Raw genomic sequence first — 23,952 nt, 5'->3', positions numbered from 1 at the left:
CATCTGATGGTCAGGCTCTCCCCTTCCTCCTCTGACCAAAAAGGGACACCGTCATCCATCTGATGGTCAGGCTCTCCCCTTCCTCCTCTGACACTGACCAAAAAGGGACACCGTCATTCATCTGATGGTCAGGCTCTCCCCTTCCTCCTCTGACACTGACCAAAAAGGGACACTGTCATCCATCTGATGGTCAGGCTCTCCCCTTCCTCCTCTGACACTGACCAAAAAGGGACACTGTCATCCATCTGATGGTCAGGCTCTCCCCTTCTTCCTCTGACACTGACCAAAAAGGGACACTGTCATCCATCTGATGGTCAGGCTCTCCCCTTCCTCCTCTGACACTGACCAAAAAGGGACACCGTCATTCATCTGATGGTCAGGCTCTCCCCCTCCTCCTCTGACACTGACCAAAAAGGGACACTGTCATCCATCTGATGGTCAGGCTCTCCCCTTCCTCCTCTGACCAAAAAGGGACACTGTCATCCATCTGATGGTCAGGCTCTCCCCTTCTTCCTCTGACACTGACAAAAAAGGGACACTGTCATCCATCTGATGGTCAGGCTCTCCCCTTCCTCCTCTGACACTGACCAAAAAGGGACACTGTCATCCATCTGATGGTCAGGCTCTCCCCTTCCTCCTCTGACACTGACCAAAAAGGGACACCGTCATCCATCTGATGGTCAGGCTCTCCCCTTCCTCCTCTGACACTGACCAAAAAGGGACACTGTTATCCATCTGATGGTCAGGCTCTCCCCTTCCTCCTCTGACACTGACCAAAAAGGGACACTGTTATCCATCTGATGGTCAGGCTCTCCCCTTCCTCCTCTGACACTGACCAAAAAGGGACACTGTCATCCATCTGATGGTCAGGCTCTCCCCTTCCTCCTCTGACACTGACCAAAAAGGGACACTGTCATCCATCTGATGGTCAGGCTCTCCCCTTCCTCCTCTGACACTGACCAAAAAGGGACACCGTCATCCATCTGATGGTCAGGCTCTCCCCTTCCTCCTCTGACACTGACCAAAAAGGGACACCGTCATCCATCTGATGGTCAGGCTCTCCCCTTCCTCCTCTGACACTGACCAAAAAGGGACACTTTCATCCATCTGATGTTCAGGCTCTCCCCTTCCTCCTCTGACACTGACCAAAAAGTGACACCGTCATCCATCTGATGGTCAGGCTCTCCCCTTCCTCCTCTGACACTGACCAAAAAGGGACACTGTCATCCATCTGATGGTCAGGCTCTCCCCTTCCTCCTCTGACACTGACCAAAAAGGGACACCGTCATCCATCTGATGGTCAGGCTCTCCCCTTCCTCCTCTGACCAAAAAGGGACACTGTCATCCATCTGATGGTCAGGCTCTCCCCTTCCTCCTCTGACACTGACCAAAAAGGGACACCGTCATCCATCTGATGGTCAGGCTCTCCCCTTCCTCTTCTGACACTGACCAAAAAGGGACACCGTCATCCATCTGATGGTCAGGCTTTCCCCTTCCTCTTCTGATACTGACCAAAAAGGGACACTGTCATCCATCTGATGGTCAGGCTCTCCCCTTCCTCCTCTGACACTGACCAAAAAGGGACACTGTCATCCATCTGATGGTCAGGCTCTCCCCTTCTTCCTCTGACACTGACCAAAAAGGGACACTGTTATCCATCTGATGGTCAGGCTCTCCCCTTCCTCTTCTGACACTGACCAAAAAGGGACACCGTCATCCATCTGATGGTCAGGCTCTCCCCTTCCTCCTCTGACACTGACCAAAAGGGACACCGTCATCCATCTGATGGTCAGGCTCTCCCCTTCCTCCTCTGACACTGACCAAAAAGGGACACTGTCATCCATCTGATGGTCAGGCTCTCCCCCTCCTCCTCTGACACTGACCAAAAAGGGACACTGTCATCCATCTGATGGCCAGGCTCTCCCCTTCCTCCTCTGACACTGACCAAAAAGGGACACCGTCATCCATCTGATGGTCAAGCTCTCCCCTTCCTCCTCTGACCAAAAAGGGACACTGTCATCCATCTGATGGTCAGGCTCTCCCCTTCCTCCTCTGACCAAAAAGGGACACTGTCATCCATCTGATGGTCAGGCTCTCCCCTTCCTCTTCTGACCAAAAAGGGACACTGTCATCCATCTGATGGTCAGGCTCTCCCCTTCCTCCTCTGACCAAAAAGGGACACTGTCATCCATCTGATGGTCAGGCTCTCCCCTTCCTCCTCTGACACTGACCAAAAAGGGACACCGTCATCCATCTGATGGTCAGGCTCTCCCCTTCCTCCTCTGACACTGACCAAAAAGGGACACCGTCATCCATCTGATGGTCAGGCTCTCCCCTTCCTCCTCTGACACTGACCAAAAAGGGACACTTTCATCCATCTGATGTTCAGGCTCTCGCCTTCCTCCTCTGACACTGACCAAAAAGGGACACCGTCATCCATCTGATGGTCAGGCTCTCCCCTTCCTCCTCTGACACTGACCAAAAAGGGACACTGTCATCCATCTGATGGTCAGGCTCTCCCCTTCCTCCTCTGACACTGACCAAAAAGGGACACCGTCATCCATCTGATGGTCAGGCTCTCCCCTTCCTCCTCTGACCAAAAAGGGACACTGTCATCCATCTGATGGTCAGGCTCTCCCCTTCCTCCTCTGACACTGACCAAAAAGGGACACCGTCATCCATCTGATGGTCAGGCTCTCCCCTTCCTCTTCTGACACTGACCAAAAAGGGACACCGTCATCCATCTGATGGTCAGGCTTTCCCCTTCCTCTTCTGACACTGACCAAAAAGGGACACTGTCATCCATCTGATGGTCAGGCTCTCCCCTTCCTCCTCTGACACTGACCAAAAAGGGACACTGTCATCCATCTGATGGTCAGGCTCTCCCCTTCCTCCTCTGACACTGACCAAAAAGGGACACTGTCATCCATCTGATGGTCAGGCTCTCCCCTTCTTCCTCTGACACTGACCAAAAAGGGACACTGTTATCCATCTGATGGTCAGGCTCTCCCCTTCCTCTTCTGACACTGACCAAAAAGGGACACCGTCATCCATCTGATGGTCAGGCTCTCCCCTTCCTCCTCTGACACTGACCAAAAGGGACACCGTCATCCATCTGATGGTCAGGCTCTCCCCTTCCTCCTCTGACACTGACCAAAAAGGGACACTGTCATCCATCTGATGGTCAGGCTCTCCCCTTCCTCCTCTGACACTGACCAAAAAGGGACACTGTCATCCATCTGATGGCCAGGCTCTCCCCTTCCTCCTCTGACACTGACCAAAAAGGGACACCGTCATCCATCTGATGGTCAAGCTCTCCCCTTCCTCCTCTGACCAAAAAGGGACACTGTCATCCATCTGATGGTCAGGCTCTCCCCTTCCTCCTCTGACCAAAAAGGGACACTGTCATCCATCTGATGGTCAGGCTCTCCCCTTCCTCTTCTGACCAAAAAGGGACACTGTCATCCATCTGATGGTCAGGCTCTCCCCTTCCTCCTCTGACCAAAAAGGGACACTGTCATCCATCTGATGGTCAGGCTCTCCCCTTCCTCCTCTGACACTGACCAAAAAGGGACACCGTCATCCATCTGATGGTCAGGCTCTCCCCTTCCTCCTCTGACACTGACCAAAAAGGGACATCGTCATCCAAACTTCAGTCGCACCGCATTATATCTGCCTCATGCACAAATTCATGTTGTTACTCCTTTGAACAGAGGAAGTGACTTTTTCCTCAATATGGAAAAAATACCCAAGCCGCTAATAATAATAACAACACAAGCCTTTCCATTCCACTTTCCCACTCATTCATTACTGCTGCAGTGCTGGTTGTAGGGCAAGTGGAAGTAGGAAGAAAGCACATTTTATGTAGTATAAAAGTGTTGACAGTGCTGAGTGAGAACTTGAACATGAACTCACTCATAAAAACAGCAACTCTTTGCTGTATTCGTTGACTCATTCGTCATGGTTTTAAAAGTTTAGAAGTCTCACAGTATCAACTTTGCTGTAGATTTATTTCACACCTGCCTAGTTACTGCAGACATGCTAATCTGAGCCATCCGATTGGCCAGTGGTAGGCCTATGGTGCACTTGATTTGCACCCCCTGGGAAGGCAGAGTTTGCACCTTTAAAACATATGAAAAGGCTGAAAATGGAAACACGTCACCTACCCGGCGTGCAGGGCAGCTGAATCCGGTGCGCCTACCGCCAACAGCCCGTGACCAATAAATAAAAAATAGGACACAAGGCTTTATCGGTGCGTTTTTTACAGAAATGTTTGTCCATGGACTAGGAATGCCTTGGAGATCGACCAGTCTATCGCGATCGACCAGTTGGTGACCACTCGTGAAGATGAAGGGGAGGAGACGGGTTAAAGAATGATTTTTAAGCCTTGAGACATGGATTGTGTATGTGTGTCATTCAGAGGGTGAACAGGCAAGACAACAGATTTAAGTGCCTTTGACCGGGGTACGGTAGCAGGTGCCAGTTTTGAGTGTGTCAAGAACTGCAATGCTGCTGGGTTTAACACACTCAACAGTTTCCTGTGCATATCCAGAATGGTCCATCACCCAAAGGACATCCAGCCAACTTGACACAACTGTGTGAAGCATTGGAGTCAACATGGCCCAGCATCCCAGTGGAAGGCTTTCGACACCTTGTAGAGTCCCTGCCCCGACCAATCGAAGCTGTTCTGAGGGCAAAAAGGAGGGTGCAACTCAATATTAGTTCCTAATGTTTTCTACACTCAGTGTATATGTGTCTTTTAGTTATTGACCTCTTTGGGAACCTATTTCACATGTCATTGACCCTTTGTAGACATTGTAGATGTGAAGCTAATGTAAGCTTCCGTTCTATGTAAAGGTGTGTAGGTATGGAGTGTTTACTCTAAGTTGTTATTGCATTCATCTTAAAGCCGTCGGCAGCCAATGAGGCGCGGCTCTTTAATCCCAGACGGAGAGGAATATTCCCTCTAATGAATTGGGGGAACAAAACCTAATCCATCAGATTAATTGGATGCGTCCGTGCGGGTTTTTCAACCCGCCGTCCCACGCTCTGCAATTCTGATTTATGTGTCCAGACCACGCCAGCGTTCAGCCTGTATTTCTGGGACTAAGAGTCAGGAGTTGGGACTCGGGAGCGACAGGGGTGCTGTTCTGATTCTGTTGTTTTCCTTGATTGAGAATGAGATTAACCGGGGCCATCCAAGTGGGAAAATGGGGGAAATGAATTGAGAAAACGGGATGAGTAATATTTTATTGGGCGTGCCGATCGCGTGAGAAGACGATGTTATCAGGTTGCTTATCGCCCAGATGGGTTTTCTCTGATGAGAAATCATCAACATAAATTCTGTTTGACAAATTCTCTCCATTAGTTTCTCTAGTTGGAAAAGCCAAAGCAATTTTGAAAGTGCAATGAGTGGAAATCTCTACTGAAATGTAGTGAGATAACCAGAGTAAGAATCATGCATTGTTGTTTAGTTGGTGTGGAGACATTCCCTATGGGCCAAATGAGGTGTACATACACACACTCAGTGTCTCTACTCACTGGAAAAGTGATGGAGGCAGGTAGATCTGAGGCCCCAAAGCATACTCACACACACACACACACACACACACACACACACACTCACTCACTCACTCATAATACACCTGCATACTCTTCCATCTGCATATTATGACTCCCATTTCCAGTTGCTCAAGGGGTGTTTGGTGGTCAAAAGGTCATTATAATTTTACATTCCCTCCCTTACCCTCCCATTAATCCACCTACTGTGGTGTGTGTGTTTAGAGGTGAACAGGTTAACCTCTCCACCAACATCAGAGCCAGACAGACTCTGGGCAGGCTCATCTCTTCATTTTTCACCGGCAGACTGCTGTTTGGGGAGAGAGAGAGAGGGGGGGGGGGGGTGTGAGAGAGAGAGAGAGAGAGAGAGAGAGAGGAGGGAGTGTGAGAGAGAGAGAGGAGGGAGTGTGAGAGAGAGAGAGGAGGGAGTGTGAGAGAGAGAGGAGGGAGTGTGTGAGAGAGAGGGGAGTGAGAGAGAAAGCGAGAGGGGGGGGGGGGTTGTGAGAGAGAGAGGGGTGGGGGGCGAGAGAGAGAGATGAATGCAGGCCCCCTCCAGACACATGGTTCCATTACAGAGTGCTGCATTCACAGCACAAGGGCCTGTCGGGATGGAGAGAACTAGAAAGAGAGAGAGAAAGAGAGGGCAAAGGGAGAAGAGGGAGACTCACTCTCCAGAATTGGTAATCACTCGCTCTCGTCCATCGCACACTCTCCACATCCATAATTTCCTCCTCCTCTCCTATCCTCTCCTCCAAATCTCTTTATTCTAATGAGTTCCTGAGATAATGTTGCCCAGACCCTTTCACTTATATTCTCTCTTATTTAGGAAAATACATTCAGCGTTTTGTCCTTCCAAACGAGGAAATATCTTCTCCCTCCTCTCCCTCCTCCTTCTCTTCTCTCTCCTCTCCCTCTCCTCAGTTCTCTACTATACTCCTCTCCTCAGTTCTCTACTATATTACTCTCCTCAGTTCTCTAATATACTCCTCTCCTCAGTTCTCTAATATACTCCTCTCCTCTCCTCAGTTCTCTACTATACTCCTCTCCTCAGTTCTCTACTATACTCTTCTCCTCAGTTCTCTACTATACTCCTCTCCTCAGTTCTCTAATATACTCCTCTCCTCAGTTCTCTACTGTACTCCTTTCCTCAGTTCTCTAATATACTCCACTCCTCTCCTCAGTTCTCTACTATATTCCTCTCCTCAGTTCTCTAATATATTCCTCTCCTCTCCTCAGTTCTCTACTATATTCCTCTCCTCAGTTCTCTACTATATTCGTCTCTTCAGTTCTCTACTATATTTCTCTCCTCAGTTCTCTGATATACTCCTCTCCTCTCCTCAGTTCTCTACTATATTCCTCTCCTCTCCTCAGTTCTCTACTATATTCCTCTCCTCAGTTCTCTACTATATTCCTCTCCTCAGTTCTCTACTATATTCCTCTCCTCAGTTCTCTAATATATTCCTCTCCTCAGTTCTCTAATATATTCCTCTCCTCTCCTCAGTTCTCTACTATATTCCTCTCCTCTCTTCAGTTCTCTACTATATTCCTCTCCTCAGTTCTCTAATATATTCCTCTCCTCTCCTCAGTTCTCTACTATATTCCTCTCCTCAGTTCTCTACTATATTCCTCTCCTCAGTTCTCTAATATATTCCTCTCCTCAGTTCTCTAATATACTCCTCTCCTCAGTTCTCTAATATACTCCTCTCCTCAGTTCTCTACTATATTCCTCTCCTCAGTTCTCTACTATACTCCTTTCCTCAGTTCTCTAATATACTCCTCTCCTCTCATCAGTTCTCTAATGTACTCCTCTCCTCAGTTCTCTAATATACTCCTCTCCTCTCCTCAGTTCTCTACTGTACTCCTTTCCTCAGTTCTCTAATATACTCCTCTCCTCTCCTCAGTTCTCTACTATACTCTTCTCCTCAGTTCTCTGATATACTCCTCTCCTCTCCTCAGTTCTCTACTATATTCCTCTCCTCTCCTCAGTTCTCTACTATATTCCTCTCCTCAGTTCTCTACTATATTCCTCTCCTCAGTTCTCTAATATATTCCTCTCCTCAGTTCTCTAATATATTCCTCTCCTCTCCTCAGTTCTCTACTATATTCCTCTCCTCTCTTCAGTTCTCTACTATATTCCTCTCCTCAGTTCTCTAATATATGCCTCTCCTCTCCTCAGTTCTCTACTATATTCCTCTCCTCAGTTCTCTACTATATTCCTCTCCTCAGTTCTCTAATATATTCCTCTCCTCAGTTCTCTAATATACTCCTCTCCTCAGTTCTCTACTATATTCCTCTCCTCAGTTCTCTACTATACTCCTCTCCTCAGTTCTCTACTGTACTCCTTTCCTCAGTTCTCTAATATACTCTTCTCCTCTCATCAGTTCTCTAATGTACTCCTCTCCTCAGTTCTCTAATATACTCCTCTCCTCTCCTCAGTTCTCTACTGTACTCCTTTCCTCAGTTCTCTAATATACTCCTCTCCTCTCTTCAGTTCTCTAATATACTCCTCTCCTCAGTTCTCTACTATATTCCTCTCCTCAGTTCTCTACTATACTCTTCTCCTCAGTTCTCTACTGTACTCCTTTCCTCAGTTCTCTAATATACTCCTCTCCTCTCCTCAGTTCTCTACTATATTCCTCTCCTCAGTTCTCTAATATACTCCTCTCCTCAGTTCTCTAATTTATTCCTCTCCTCTCCTCAGTTCTCTACTATATTCCTCTCCTCAGTTCTCTAATATATTCCTCTCCTCAGTTCTCTAATATATTCCTCTCCTCTCCTCAGTTCTCTACTATATTCCTCTCCTCAGTTCTCTACTATACTCCTCTCCTCAGTTCTCTACTATATTCCTCTCCTCAGTTCTCTGCTATACTCCTCTCCTCAGTTCTCTAATATACTCCTCTCCTCAGTTCTCTACTATACTCCTCTCCTCAGTTCTCTAATATACTCCTCTCCTCTCCTCAGTTCTCTACTATACTCCTCTCCTCAGTTCTCTAATATACTCCTCTCCTCAGTTCTCTACTATATTCCTCTCCTCAGTTCTCTAATATACTCCTCTCCTCAGTTCTCTACTATACTCCTCTCCTCTCCTCAGTTCTCTACTATACTCCTCTCATCAGGTCTCTACTATAATCCTCTCCTCAGTTCTCTACTATATTCCTCTCCTCAGTTCTCTACTATATTCCTCTCCTCAGTTCTCTACTATACTCCTCTCCTCAGTTCTCTAATATACTCCTCTCCTCAGTTCTCTACTATATTCCTCTCCTCAGTTCTCTAATATACTCCTCTCCTCAGTTCTCTACTATACTCCTCTCCTCTCCTCAGTTCTCTACTATACTCCTCTCATCAGGTCTCTACTATAATCCTCTCCTCAGTTCTCTACTATATTCCTCTCCTCAGTTCTCTACTATATTCCTCTCCTCAGTTCTCTACTATACTCCTCTCCTCAGTTCTCTACTATACTCCTCTCCTCAGTTCTCTTCTATACTCCTCTCCTCAGTTCTCTACTCCTCTCCTCTCCTCAGTTCTCTTCTATACTCTTCTCTTCAGTTCTCTTCTATACTCCTCTCCTCAGTTATTTTCTATACTCCTCTCCTCAGTTCTCTACTATACTCCTCTCCTCAGTTCTCTTCTATACTCCTCTCATCAGTTCTCTACTATACTCCTCTCCTCAGTTCTCTTCTATACTCCTCTCCTCAGTTCTCTACTATACTCCTCTCCTCAGTTCTCTTCTATACTCCTCTCCTCAGTTCTCTACTATACTCCTCTCCTCAGTTCTCTACTATATTCCTCTCCTCAGTTCTCTTCTATACTCCTCTCCTCAGTTCTCTACTATACTCCTCTCCTCAGTTCTCTACTATATTCCTCTCCTCTCTTCAGTTCTCTACTATATTCCTCTCCTCAGTTCTCTAATATATTCCTCTCCTCTCCTCAGTTCTCTACTATACACCTCTCCTCAGTTCTCTACTATACTCCTCTCCTCAGTTCTCTTCTATACTCCTCTCCTCAGTTCTCTACTATACTCCTCTCCTCAGTTCTCTTCTATACTCCTCTCCTCAGTTCTCTTCTATACTCCTCTCCTCAGTTCTCTACTATACTCCTCTCCTCAGTTCTCTAATATACTCCTCTCCTCAGTTCTCTACTATACTCCTCTCCTCTCCTCAGTTCTCTTCTATACTCCTCTCATCAGGTCTCTACTATAATCCTCTCCTCAGTTCTCTTCTATACTCCTCTCTTCAGTTCTCTTCTATACTCCTCTCCTCAGTTCTCTACTATACTCCTCTCTTCAGTTCTCTTCTATACTCCTCTCCTCAGTTCTCTACTATACTCCTCTCCTCAGTTCTCTTCTATACTCCTCTCCTCAGTTCTCTACTATACTCCTCTCCTCAGTTCTCTTCTATACTCCTCTCCTCAGTTCTCTTCTATACTCCTCTCCTCAGTTCTCTTCTATACTCCTCTCCTCAGTTCTCTACTATACTCCTCTCCTCAGTTCTCTACTATACTCCTCTCCTCAGTTCTCTTCTATACTCCTCTCCTCAGTTCTCTTCTATACTCCTCTCCTCAGTTCTCTACTATATTCCTCTCCTCAGTTCTCTACTATACTCCTCTCCTCAGTTCTCTACTATATTCCTCTCCTCAGTTCTCTACTATACTCCTCTCCTCAGTTCTCTACTATACTCCTCTCCTCAGTTCTCTACTATACTCCTTTCCTCAGTTCTCTTCTATACTCCTCTCCTCAGTTCTCTACTCCTCTCCTCTCCTCAGTTCTCTTCTATACTCCTCTCTTCAGTTCTCTACTATATTCCTCTCCTCAGTTCTCTTCTATACTCCTCTCTTCAGTTCTCTACTATATTCCTCTCCTCAGTTCTCTTCTATACTCCTCTCTTCAGTTCTCTACTATATTCCTCTCCTCTCCTCAGTTCTCTACTATACTCCTCTCCTCAGTTCTCTACTATACTCCTCTCCTCAGTCCTCTACTGTACTCCTCTCCTCAGTTCTCTAATATACTCCTCTCCTCCTCAGGGCTCTGCACTGGCTCTGGTTTGCCAGGTTGGTGAGATAGAACGGAAGAGATGGACTACACAGAAACCTAGAGGTTTTTCTCAGCGCCTCTGGCAATACACAGGATGATATTCCCTGCTATTTCCGCATGTTGTTTTGGACCTGCCGTGAAGCACGCGTGTTCTTCTTACCGTGTCACATGTCGGCAGTGTCGGTGTAGGCGTGTTCTGGGAGAGCTGAATGACAACAAGTTGACAGTGATGATGTGATTTGGTGAAGCTAGGTGCTGTATATGGTTTCAGGGTTTCTCCACTCTGAGGGGTGTATGCAGATTGTACTCTGTGTATTTCTGGGTTGTGCTTGCGTCCTAGCAACCGGAATGACGACAGCCGCTGTTATATTTTCAGACGAAGTTGGCGGCCCACTTCACTTGACTACGCTGGCATGAATTCTTGTACTACACACACACACACACACACACACACACACACACAAAACAGAGAGGCATCTGGCTCTCCCCTCGTCATGTTCATCACCATCATTATGCATTATGCACTCCACTTTGAGATTGTTTTTCTATGAAAAGCGTGTTATAAATTCTGTGGTTTATTGTTATTGTTGTTATTATTATTATTATTATCATGGTAAACCTGTGTTTAGCGATCCTGTGGTAGCTAGTAAGATGCTGGAGTCCCTCAGGAGGGCCATCATGACGACCGACCGCCAGCCCACACTATGCAGACACGGTGCGGCTGAAACCCACACGTGTTACGTAGCCTAGCGGAGATACGGGGGAATGGATGACTCACTCACACGCATACGACAGGAGTGCAGCAAGCGCCCGCACACACACACTCTTTCTCTCACACACACACACACACACACACACACACACACACACACACACACACACACACACACACACACACACACAGGGACCAAATGAGGACAAAATGGCACTGACACTGGTATCTATATGGCTGTTAAAGGCCCATGTTATCAACCATGTGAATGGAATGAATTCATCCTGTTTCTATGTTATCAACAGAACCTAATGTACTAGAAGGGAAACGGTAAGTAAATGGGGTGCGAAAACACTTAACCAACATTTCCTGGTTCTCCAGAAATACGGTTTGAAGATTCAGGAATTCATACTTATTCACTTCTGATAAAAGTAAAGCAAGCATGTTACCAGGTATAGTATGATGAGACAGTGTCTTTATAGAAAGAGGCCGTATCTGGCTGCAAAGGACACAGTCATCATTCTATCGTGCGCCCATCTTTCCTACCAGTACATAGGAATTTGTCTTGCATGTATTCTTTCTATCAACCGTTGATAGTTTAGTTTATTTGGGTCCCCATTATCTGTTGAATAAGCCTCAGCTATTCTCCCTGGGGCTCACGATAGGCCCTCAGCTATTCTCCCTGGGGCTCACGATAGGCCCTCAGCTATTCTCCCTGGTGCTCACGATAGGCCCTCAGCTATTCACCCTGAGGCTCACGATAGGCCCTCAGCTATTCTCCCTGGTGCTCACGATATGCCCTCAGCTATTCTCCCTGGGGCTCACGATAGGCCCTCAGCTATTCACCCTGGTGCTCACGATAGGCCCTCAGCTATTCTCCCTGGTGCTCACGATAGGCCCTCAGCTATTCTCCCTGGGGCTCACGATAGGCCCTCAGCTATTCTCCCTGGTGCTCACAATAGGCCCTCAGCTATTCTCCCTGGGGCTCACGATAGGCCCTCAGCTATTCTCCCTGGTGCTCACGATAGGCCCTCAGCTATTCTCCCTGGGGCTCACGATAGGCCCTCAGCTATTCACCCTGGTGCTCACGATAGGCCCTCAGCTATTCTCCCTGGTGCTCACGATAGGCCCTCAGCTATTCTTCCTGGGGCTCACGATAGGCCCTCAGCTATTCTCCCTGGTGCTCACGATAGGCCCTCAGCTATTCTCCCTGGGGCTCACGATAGGTCCTCAGCTATTCTCCCTGGGGCTCACGATAGGCCCTCAGCTATTCTCCCTGGGGCTCACGATAGGCCCTCAACTATTCTCCCTGGGGCTCACGATAGGCCCTCAGCTATTCTCCCTGAGGCTCACGATAGGCCCTCAGCTATTCTCCCTGGGGCTCACGATAGGCCCTCAGCTATTCTCCCTGGTGCTCACGATAGGCCCTCAGCTATTCTTCCTGGGGCTCACGATAGGCCCTCAGCTATTCTCCCTGGGGCTCACGATAGGCCCTCAGCTATTCTCCCTGGGGCTCACGATAGGCCCTCAGCTATTCTCCCTGGTGCTCACGATAGGCCCTCAGCTATTCACCCTGAGGCTCACGATAGGCCCTCAGCTATTCTCCCTGGTGCTCACGATATGCCCTCAGCTATTCTCCCTGGGGATCACGATAGGCCCTCAGCTATTCACCCTGGTGCTCATGATAGGCCCTCAGCTATTCTCCCTGGTGCTCACGATAGGCCCTCAGCTATTCTCCCTGGGGCTCACGATAGGCCCTCAGCTATTCTCCCTGGTGCTCACGATAGGCCCTCAGCTATTCTCCCTGGGGCTCACGATAGGCCCTCAGCTATTCTCCCTGGTGCTCACGATAGGCCCTCAGCTATTCTCCCTGGTGCTCACGATAGGCCCTCAGCTATTCTCCCTGGGGCTCACGATAGGCCTTCAGCTATTCACCCTGGTGCTCACGATAGGCCCACAGCTATTCTCCCTGGTGCTCACGATAGGCCCTCAGCTATTCTCCCTGGGGCTCACGATAGGCCCTCAGCTATTCTCCCTGGTGCTCACGATAGGCCCTCAGCTATTCTCCCTGGGGCTCACGATAGGTCCTCAGCTATTCTCCCTGGGGCTCACGATAGGCCCTCAGCTATTCTCCCTGGGGCTCACGATAGGCCCTCAACTATTCTCCCTGGGGCTCACGATAGGCCCTCAGCTATTCTCCCTGAGGCTCACGATAGGCCCTCAGCTATTCTCCCTGGTGCTCACGATATGCCCTCAGCTATTCTCCCTGGGGCTCACGATAGGCCCTCAGCTATTCACCCTGGTGCTCACGATAGGCCCTCAGCTATTCTCCCTGGTGCTCACGATAGGCCCTCAGCTATTCTCCCTGGGGCTCACGATAGGCCCTCAGCTATTCTCCCTGGTGCTCACAATAGGCCCTCAGCTATTCTCCCTGGGGCTCACGATAGGCCCTCAGCTATTCTCCCTGGTGCTCACGATAGGCCCTCAGCTATTCTCCCTGGGGCTCACGATAGGCCCTCAGCTATTCACCCTGGTGCTCACGATAGGCCCTCAGCTATTCTCCCTGGTGCTCACGATAGGCCCTCAGCTATTCTCCCTGGGGCTCACGATAGGCCCTCAGCTATTCTCCCTGGTGCTCACGATAGGCCCTCAGCTATTCTCCCTGGGGCTCACGATAGGTCCTCAGCTATTCTCCCTGGGGCTCACGATAGGCCCTCAGCTATTCTCCCTGGGGCTCACGATAGGCCCTCAACTATTCTCCCTGGGGCTCACGATAGGCCCTCAGCTATTCTCCCTGAGGCTCACGATAGGCCCTCAGCTATTCTCCCTGGGGCTCACGATAGGCCCTCAGCTATTCTCCCTGGTGCTCACGATAGGCCCTCAGCTATTCTTCCTGGGGCTCACGATAGGCCCTCAGCTATTCTCCCTGGGGCTCACGATAGGCCCTCAGCTATTCTCCCTGGGGCTCACGATAGGCCCTCAGCTATTCTCCCTGGTGCTCACGATAGGCCCTCAGCTATTCACCCTGAGGCTCACGATAGGCCCTCAGCTATTCTCCCTGGTGCTCACGATATGCCCTCAGCTATTCTCCCTGGGGCTCACGATAGGCCCTCAGCTATTCACCCTGGTGCTCACGATAGGCCCTCAGCTATTCTCCCTGGTGCTCACGATAGGCCCTCAGCTATTCTCCCTGGGGCTCACGATAGGCCCTCAGCTATTCTCCCTGGTGCTCACGATAGGCCCTCAGCTATTCTCCCTGGGGCTCACGATAGGCCCTCAGCTATTCTCCCTGGTGCTCACGATAGGCCCTCAGCTATTCTCCCTGGTGCTCACGATAGGCCCTCAGCTATTCTCCCTGGGGCTCACGATAGGCCTTCAGCTATTCACCCTGGTGCTCACGATAGGCCCTCAGCTATTCTCCCTGGTGCTCACGATAGGCCCTCAGCTATTCTCCCTGGGGCTCACGATAGGCCCTCAGCTATTCTCCCTGGTGCTCACGATAGGCCCTCAGCTATTCTCCCTGGGGCTCACGATAGGTCCTCAGCTATTCTCCCTGGGGCTCACGATAGGCCCTCAGCTATTCTCCCTGGGGCTCACGATAGGCCCTCAACTATTCTCCCTGGGGCTCACGATAGGCCCTCAGCTATTCTCCCTGAGGCTCACGATAGGCCCTCAGCTATTCTCCCTGGTGCTCACGATATGCCCTCAGCTATTCTCCCTGGGGCTCACGATAGGCCCTCAGCTATTCTTCCTGGTGCTCACGATAGGCCCTCAGCTATTCTCCCTGGTGCTCACGATAGGCCCTCAGCTATTCTCCCTGGTGCTCACGATAGGCCCTCAGCTATTCTTCCTGGGGCTCACGATAGGCCCTCAGCTATTCTCCCTGGGGCTCACGATAGGCCCTCAGCTATTCTCCCTGAGGCTCACGATAGGCCCTCAGCTATTCTCCCTGGTGCTCACGATACGCCCTCAGCTATTCTCCCTGGGGCTCACGATAGGCCCTCAGCTATTCTTCCTGGGGCTCACGATAGGCCCTCAGCTATTCTCCCTGAGGCTCACGATAGGCCCTCAGCTATTCTCCCTGGTGCTCACGATATGCCCTCAGCTATTCTCCCTGGGGCTCACGATAGGCCCTCAGCTATTCTTCCTGGTGCTCACGATAGGCCCTCAGCTATTCTTCCTGGGGCTCACGATAGGCCCTCAGCTATTCTCCCTGGGGCTCACGATAGGCCCTCAGCTATTCTCCCTGAGGCTCACGATAGGCCCTCAGCTATTCTCCCTGGTGCTCACGATAGGCCCTCAGCTATTCTCCCTGGGGCTCACGATATACATTTCTCTGCTATTGGGTTCTCTAGTAGAATCAGAATGGATTCTGTCCAACGGTCTGCAATTCAATTATTTACAGCCACTGTGGTTGGTAAACACACACACCCACCTGTGGAATCGTATCGCCGTAGGGAGATAGATGGTATGTACAGGGACATGGGATGCCTTTTTCCCCCTCTATACCGTGTAGCTGGTGGGCCTCAGTTTGACCACACTGTCTCGTAAAAACACACACACGCGCACACCGTGGACAAGGATAGGAAATATATGTTTTCTTATCAGTGGAGACACAGGCTCCTTGTGTGAGGACACTTTTCTGGTAACTGAGTACACTGTAGTGTACATTCTCTCCTCCTATTGGCTAAGGTTAGTTAGTAAAGAGTTGTGATTGGCCACAGTTAGTAATGCGTTGTGCCTTGACCTTGTGACAACAGGTAGACCAGACTTTCATGGAGCTGTGAAAAGCCATGTTTGTTTTCCTGGGGTGAGTGGTGTGTGAGAGAGAGAGAGAGAGAGAGAGAGTCAAAGACGGGGAATAGGCATTGCTTATCTTGAAGCCACACAGCTAGCGAGTGTTTAGCACCGTTGTGAAATATGTGGCCATTGTGAGGGAATTTTTACCCATTTCATTTGTACATTTTTTATCTTGGCCTTTTCCCCCCTCTCTCTCATTCATGGTCTATAGCTCACGTGCTGTACGTCTCTCCAATTCCATCTCTCCCCCTACCTGTTTTTTCACAATAAGGGAATTTTGACCAATTGTGACTAACATTTTATCTTCTCTCTCTCTCTCTCTCTCTCTCTCTCTCTCTCTCTCTCTCTCTCTCTCTCTCTCTCTCTCTCTCTCTCTCTCTCTCTCTCTCTCTCTCTCTCTCTCTCTCTCTCTCTCTCTCTCTCTCTCTCTCTCTCTCTCTCTCTCTCTCTCTCTCTCTCTCTCTCTCTCTCTCTCTCTCTCTCTCTCTCTCTCTCTCTCGTTCTCTCTCTCCCTCTCTCTCTGTATATACCTCTCTCTACCTCTCTCTCCGGTTCTCCCCTCCTCTCTCTTTTTCAGAGTTATATCCATGGGAGCAGCCAGGCCCAGTTTGTAGCTGAGTCCCACATCATCCTGCTGCTCAGTATCCTTAAGACGAATGCCTCATGGGAAGCCTGTATTCACTACTTCCCCTATATGATATCGAGGATTAACCAATGTGAAGCCTGTATTCAATAACTACTATGTATGATACAGAGGACTAACCAATGGGAAGCCTGTATTCACTACTTCCTCTATATGATACAGAGGACTAACCAATGGGAAGCCTGTATTCACTACTTCCTCTATATGATACAGAGGACTAACCAATGGGAAGCCTGTATTCACTACTTCCTCTATATGATACAGAGGATTAACCAATGGGAAGCATGTATTCACTACTTCATCTATATGATACAGAGGACTAACCAATGGGAAGCCTGTATTCACTACTTCCTCTATATGATACAGAGGATTAACCAATGGGAAGCCTGTATTCACTACTTCCTCTATATGATACAGAGGACTAACCAATGGGAAGCCTGTATTCACTACTTCCTCTATATGATACAGAGGACCAACCAATGGGAAGCCTGTATTCACTACCTATTCTAGAGCCAGATTCAGGAGGCATTTGCACCTAAACACCAACAGGAAAGCGAATCCTGAAGCTTCATAATATCACATATACTACACTATTTACTCTGTATTTATAGTTGGCCGTAATAGTGTATTAATCACATAAACCTCTAGTGATATCTCCTCTGCATAGAAAAACAGGTGTGAACTTTACACCTGTGGCGAGCTCTTAGTACATACAGTTGAAGTGGGAAGTTTACATACACATAGGTTGGAGTCATTAAAACTCGTTTTTTTAACCAACTCCACACATTTCTTGTTAAACAAACTATATTGTTTTGGCGGTTAGGACATCTACTTTGTGCATGACACAAGTAATTTTTTTTAACAGTTGTTTACAAACAGATGATTTCACTTATAATTCAGTATATCATAATTCCAGTGGGTCAGAAGTTTACATACACTAAGTTCACTGTTCCTTTAAACAACTTGGAAAATTTCAGAAAATTATGTCATGGCTTTAGAAGCTTCTGATAGGCTAATTGACATCATTTGAGTCAATTGGAGGTGTACCTGTGGATGTATTTGGAGGCCTACCTTCAAACTCAGTGCTTCTTTGCTTGACTCCATGGGAAAACCAAAAGAAATCAGCCAAGACCTCAGGAAAAACAATTGTAGACCTCCACAAGTCTGGTTCATCCTTGGGAGCAATTTCTAAACGCCTGAAGGTAGAACGTTCATCTGTAGAAACAATAGTACGCAAGTGTAAACACCATGGGACCACGCAGCCATCATACTGCTCAGGAAGGAGACTCGTTCTGTCTCCTAGAGATGAACATACTTTGGAGCGAAAAGTGCAAATCAATCCCAAAACAACAGCAAAGGACCTTGTGAAGATGCTGGAGGAAATAGGTACAAAAGTATCTATTTCCACAGTCAAACGAGTCCTATATCAACATAACCTGAAAGGCCGCTCAGCAAGGAAGAAGCCACTGCTCCAAAACCGCCATAAAAAAAGCCAGACTACGGTTTGCAACTGCACATGGGGACAAAGATCGTACTTTTTGGAGAAATGTTCTCTGGTTTGATGAAACAAAAATAGAACTGTTTGGCCATAATGACCATTGTTATGTTTAGAGGAAAAACGGGGAGGCTTGCAATCCAAAGAACACCATCCCAACGGTGAAGCACGGATGTGGCAGCATCATGTTGTGGGGGTGCTTTGCTGCAGGAGGGACTGATGCACTTCACAAAATAGATGGCATCATGAGGTATTGTGAATATATTGAAGCAACATGTCAAGACATCAGTCAGGAAGTTATAACTTGGTCGCAAATGGGTCTTCCAAATGGACAGTGACCCCAAGCATACTACCAAAGTTGTGGCAAAATGGCTTAAGGACAACAAAGTCAAGGTATTGGAGTGGCCATCACAAAGCCCTGACCTCAATCCTATAGAACATTTGTGGACAGAACTGAAAAAGCGTGTGCAAGCAAGGAGGTCTACAAACCTGACTCAGTTACACCAGCTCTGTCAGGGGGAATGGGCCAAAATTCACCCAACTTATTGTGGGAAGCTTGTGGAAGGCTACCTGACACGTTTGACCCAAGATAAACAATTTAAAGGCAATGCTACCAAATACTAATTGAGTGTATGTAAACTTCTGACCCACTGGGAATGTGATGAAAGAAGTAAAATCTGAAATAAATAATTTTCTCTATTATTCTGACATTTCACATTCTTAATATAAAGTGGTGATCCTAACTGACCTAAGACAGGGCATTTTTACTAGGTTTAAATGACAGGAATTGTGACTTTGACTAATGTGTATGTAAACTTCCGACTTCAACTGTATCTAGCGTCATTCTAGTCCATAGTGTATCGCCGTAGAGACCTACAGTCATTCTAGTCCATAGTGTATCGCCGTAGAGACCTACAGTCATTCTAGTCCATAGTGTATCACCGTAGAGACCTACAGTCATTCTAGTCCATAGTGTATCGCCGTAGAGACCTACAGTCATTCTAGTCCATAGTGTATCGCCGTAGAGACCTACAGTTATTCTAGTCCTTACTGTTTCCTACAGTGTCATTCTGGGGGGGGGGGGGGGGGGGGGGGGGGGGGGGTTGGATGGGACATATGTGGGATATAGACACCAGTGAAAACACAAAGGCACACATACATCAGGCAGCATCTGTAAAGGGCCCATACAAACACACTGACATGATGCACAGCTGTACACAAAACACAGTTCCACCCACATGCTCTACCCTTTCTCTGTGGTTCACATTCAAACACTATCTGTAGCTCTCACACACAATCAATGGAACACATGCTAAAAGGCTTGAGAGCAGCAGCCTTGAGAATGAGGCCTGAGACTCTCTCACACACACACAGCTGGCAGTTGTCTTCTTTTTTTCATTAGTACTATCTCCAGTCTCTTCCAGTTTTAATTCCACTTTAATTAGAATGGTTTGTTTGCTCCGTGTTGGCTCTGTCCAACCCCCACTCCCACCCACCCACCCACACACAGACTCACACTCACACACTGCTTGGGGAGATGAGAAGCCGATGTGTGCGTGCGCAGGTGTGTATGTCTCAGGCCTGATTCTCAAGGACCCGTTGGCATAATCACATATGCTGTTGTCAAGCCTCTCAACATCACGATGTGTTCCATCGAAGGTGGCCTAGTTTAGTTATGGAAGTGGCCTTTCAAAAAGATCCATGATTTCCATATGCATGAGAGCCCGTGCACAAGGAAATGCCTAGACTTGCTTTAGGTATGACTGTAATGCACTTAAATGAAATTGTTTTGTTAATATTTCATGTTCCTTACTTTACTGGTCATAATACCAGACACTTCTATCCAAAGTGACAGGTAGTGTTCAGTATATGGTATGTGACCCATGCGGGAGTCAAACCCACGACCCTGGCCTTATCATCACTACACTCTAACCCGCTGAGCTAATGGAACTTCCTAAATAGGCGTCAAGAGGAGTGCATCCAGTGGTCCGAACCTCAGCCACCTTGTGGCTCCGGAGTCTTTATGTCTGGGTGGTCCACACAACTCCCCTGTCCACAGCTAACGTCGTAGTCCATCGGCATCTCTTCTCCTTCCGTTCTCTAGCCATCTCCTATTCCGTCGTTAGCAATGCCTGCACAATAGCTACAATAGCCGAGGAGTTGATTAACCATTTATCCCTCAGTAATCGCTACTTTCACAGTCTGGAGTTAACGGCTCACTGCTCACCCTGAGTGAGAACACACTGCAGCTGAATAGACTTTTGACTTTTGGAAGATTGACATTGTCTGGGTTATACACAGTGCACGCGCACACTATCACAAACATACACTTACAGCACACACACTGTGGTTAGTCCGTTTCCTTGACAACTGCCCACAGATGCCGCCATCACCATGGGGATGGTCCTGCTCAACGAGGCGGCGACGTCCAAAGGAGATGTGGGAAAGAGGAGAAGTGAGTGATTCCTCCTGGTTTGTTGTTGTATCACGGACTGTATTACAGGGCCATTCAGCTGCCGGGCCCCCAAGGGCCCAAGTGCTGTACTGCTGCTTTCCTTCTCTACCTGCTAGTCAACTGGTGAACTGTCAGGTGGTTGGTCAGTGCTGTCCCAGGTCCCTGATTAGAAGGAGGAAATGTCCAGAAGGTTTTCTACCTCGGCTCCAGGACTGCAGTTGAATAGTCCCGCTGCTGCGTTGTAATCTCTGTAGTATGAGGGGTGTGATTGTTGTGGTTAGTATACAGGGACTTTGTATGGAAATGAGAGGATCTCTTGTTCCGCTGTCAGTGATTGGGTCACCTGCGTTTGTTTGTGTGTGTCTGAAAACTCAGTCACACACAGCATGAAACTATCATCCCGTTGATAATTGTTACGCTGAAAATATTGGTGAGGTAACGTCCTGGTCTTTGACATCAGACACCCGATCACTCTTCAACTCTACTGTTTTAGCTGCTGAGTGTGGAGTGTTCAGACACAACTGCTCTACCGAGCAGGACCCAGATAAGTAAACCTAAAAACAAAATGGCGGTTAAAGGGGTGTGTTATCCCCTTAACAATGTAAAGTAAAGGCAAATGCCAGTTTTTCATCGTTACCGTCATAAGCATTCCTTTTAGCATCAACCGCTAACAAGCCTTTGAAATGCTAATTAGCGCGCTAGGATCATGCTCCTATTATGGGGCTTAGGCCAGTGGTGGAATCAGAGGTTGGCTGAACTTTGATCTCGCGTGCTAATCCTGAAAAGCACAGCCCAAACCAAGCTGCGTAGCTAATGAGGGAAATTATAAACAGGGCTTAAATTAGCTCTCACGATGAAACAAACAGGCCACGACATGAAACAGTTGGATCTGCCGGTTCCCTGGTCCGGGATCAGATTTATTTAAGCGCGAGAACACATTGAATAAAATCGATTATAAGGACTGATTTAGATAATATCTTTAAATGTTCTCTGTAATGAGTGAAATCTTTAAAAACACTTAGCAACATAAACTGAATGAGTGATGCAGGGCTTTATCAAATTTCTATTAGAGGAAAATCACTGACCTTTATCGCAAGTATGTACACAGAAGCACAAATAACCAGATGTTGTGTTAATATGGAAGCCACACACACACCCTTCCACCATTGTTAGCATGTGTGTGTGATTGCGGTGGCTGATCAACTTGCAGCGGCTCAGTGAAAACACACACACAGTGAAAACAGTGGCAGCTGCTGGGTGAAATGAAAGCTAATGGAGGCTCCATCAAACCCAGTTAACCCCAGTCTGACGAAGGCCACCATCAATAACAGGATCAGCAGCACTGGAGCCCACCCTAATGAGCCTACTGTTCAATCACATAGTCACACACTGTCATTAACTACTATTCAATCACATAGTCACATACTGTCACTAACTACTGTTCAATCACTCAGTCACACACTGTCACTAACTACTGTTCAGTCACACACACTGTCACTAACTACTGTTCAATTACATAGACATGCACTGTCATTAACTACTGTTCAGTCACACAGACTGTCACTAACTACTGTTCAGTCACACAGACTGTCACTAACTACTGTTCAGTCACACACACTGTCACTAACTACTGTTCAGTCACACAGACTGTCACTAACTACTGTTCAGTCACACAGACTGTCACTAACTACTGTTCAGTCACACACACTGTCACTAACTACTGTTCAGTCACACACACTGTCACTAACTACTGTTCAGTCACACAGACTGTCACTAACTACTGTTCAGTCACACAGACTGTCACTAACTACTGTTCAGTCACACACACTGTCACTAACTACTGTTCAGTCACACAGACTGTCACTAACTACTGTTCAGTCACACACACTGTCACTAACTACTGTTCAGTCACACAGACTGTCACTAACTACTGTTCAGTCACACAGACTGTCACTAACTACTGTTCAGTCACACACACTGTCACTAACTACTGTTCAGTCACACACACTGTCACTAACTACTGTTCAGTCACACACACTGTCACTAACTACTGTTCAGTCACACACACTGTCACTAACTACTGTTTAGTCACACAGACTGTCACTAACTACTGTTTAGTCACACAGACTGTCACTAACTACTGTTCAGTCACACACACTGTCACTAACTACTGTTCAATCACATAGACATACACTGTCATTAACTACTGTTCAATCACATAGACTGTCACTAACTACTGTTCAGTCACACAGACTGTCACTAACTACTGTTCAGTCACACAGACTGTCACTAACTACTGTTCAGTCACACACACTGTCACTAACTACTGTTCAGTCACACACACAGTCACTAACTACTGTTCAATCACATAGACATACATTGTCATTAACTACTGTTCAATCACATAGACTGTCACTAACTACTGTTCAGTCATACAGACTGTCACTAACTACTGTTCAGTCACACAGACTGTCACTAACTACTGTTCAGTCACACACACTGTCACTAACTACTGTTCAGTCACACAGACTGTCACTAACTACTGTTCAGTCACACAGACTGTCACTAACTACTGTTCAGTCACACACACTGTCACTAACTACTGTTCAGTCACACAGACTGTCACTAACTACTGTTCAGTCACACACACTGTCACTAACTACTGTTCAGTCACACAGACTGTCACTAACTACTGTTCAGTCACACACACTGTCACTAACTACTGTTCAGTCACACAGACTGTCACTAACTACTGTTCAGTCACACACACTGTCACTAACTACTGTTTAGTCACACAGACTGTCACTAACTACTGTTCAATTACATAGACATGCACTGTCATTAACTACTGTTCAGTCACACAGACTGTCACTAACTACTGTTCAGTCACACAGACTGTCACTAACTACTGTTCAGTCACACACACTGTCACTAACTACTGTTCAGTCATACAGACTGTCACTAACTACTGTTCAGTCACACACACTGTCACTAACTACTGTTTGTCACACACAGTCACTAACTACTGTTCAGTCACACAGACTGTCACTAACTACTGTTCAGTCACACACACTGTCACTAACTACTGTTCAATCACTCAGTCACACACTGTCACTAACTACTGTTCAGTCACACACACAGTCACTAACTACTGTTCAATCACATAGACATACACTGTCATTAACTACTGTTCAATCACATAGACTGTCACTAACTACTGTTCAGTCACACACACAGTCACTAACTACTGTTCAATCAC

General features: G+C 47.5%; 1 protein-coding gene across 1 annotated transcript in view; it reads left to right on the top strand.

Annotated features, from left to right (window-relative positions):
- Window positions 1–23,952, top strand: part of LOC110534787 (tumor suppressor candidate 3) — a 107,458-nt gene that overhangs the window by 65,702 nt on the left and 17,804 nt on the right. The window contains exons 7-8 of the mRNA XM_036953987.1: window positions 16,678–16,741; window positions 20,619–20,693. Of these exons, the coding sequence (XP_036809882.1) occupies window positions 16,678–16,741; window positions 20,619–20,693 (139 nt within the window). The remainder of the gene's footprint in view (window positions 1–16,677; window positions 16,742–20,618; window positions 20,694–23,952) is intronic.

This window comes from Oncorhynchus mykiss, chromosome 19, assembly GCF_013265735.2.
Source record: "Oncorhynchus mykiss isolate Arlee chromosome 19, USDA_OmykA_1.1, whole genome shotgun sequence".
NCBI classification, from domain to species: Eukaryota; Metazoa; Chordata; class Actinopteri; order Salmoniformes; family Salmonidae; genus Oncorhynchus; species Oncorhynchus mykiss.
The sequence above is the reverse complement of the archived record's forward strand: the minus strand, read 5'-3'. Positions and strand labels throughout refer to the sequence as shown.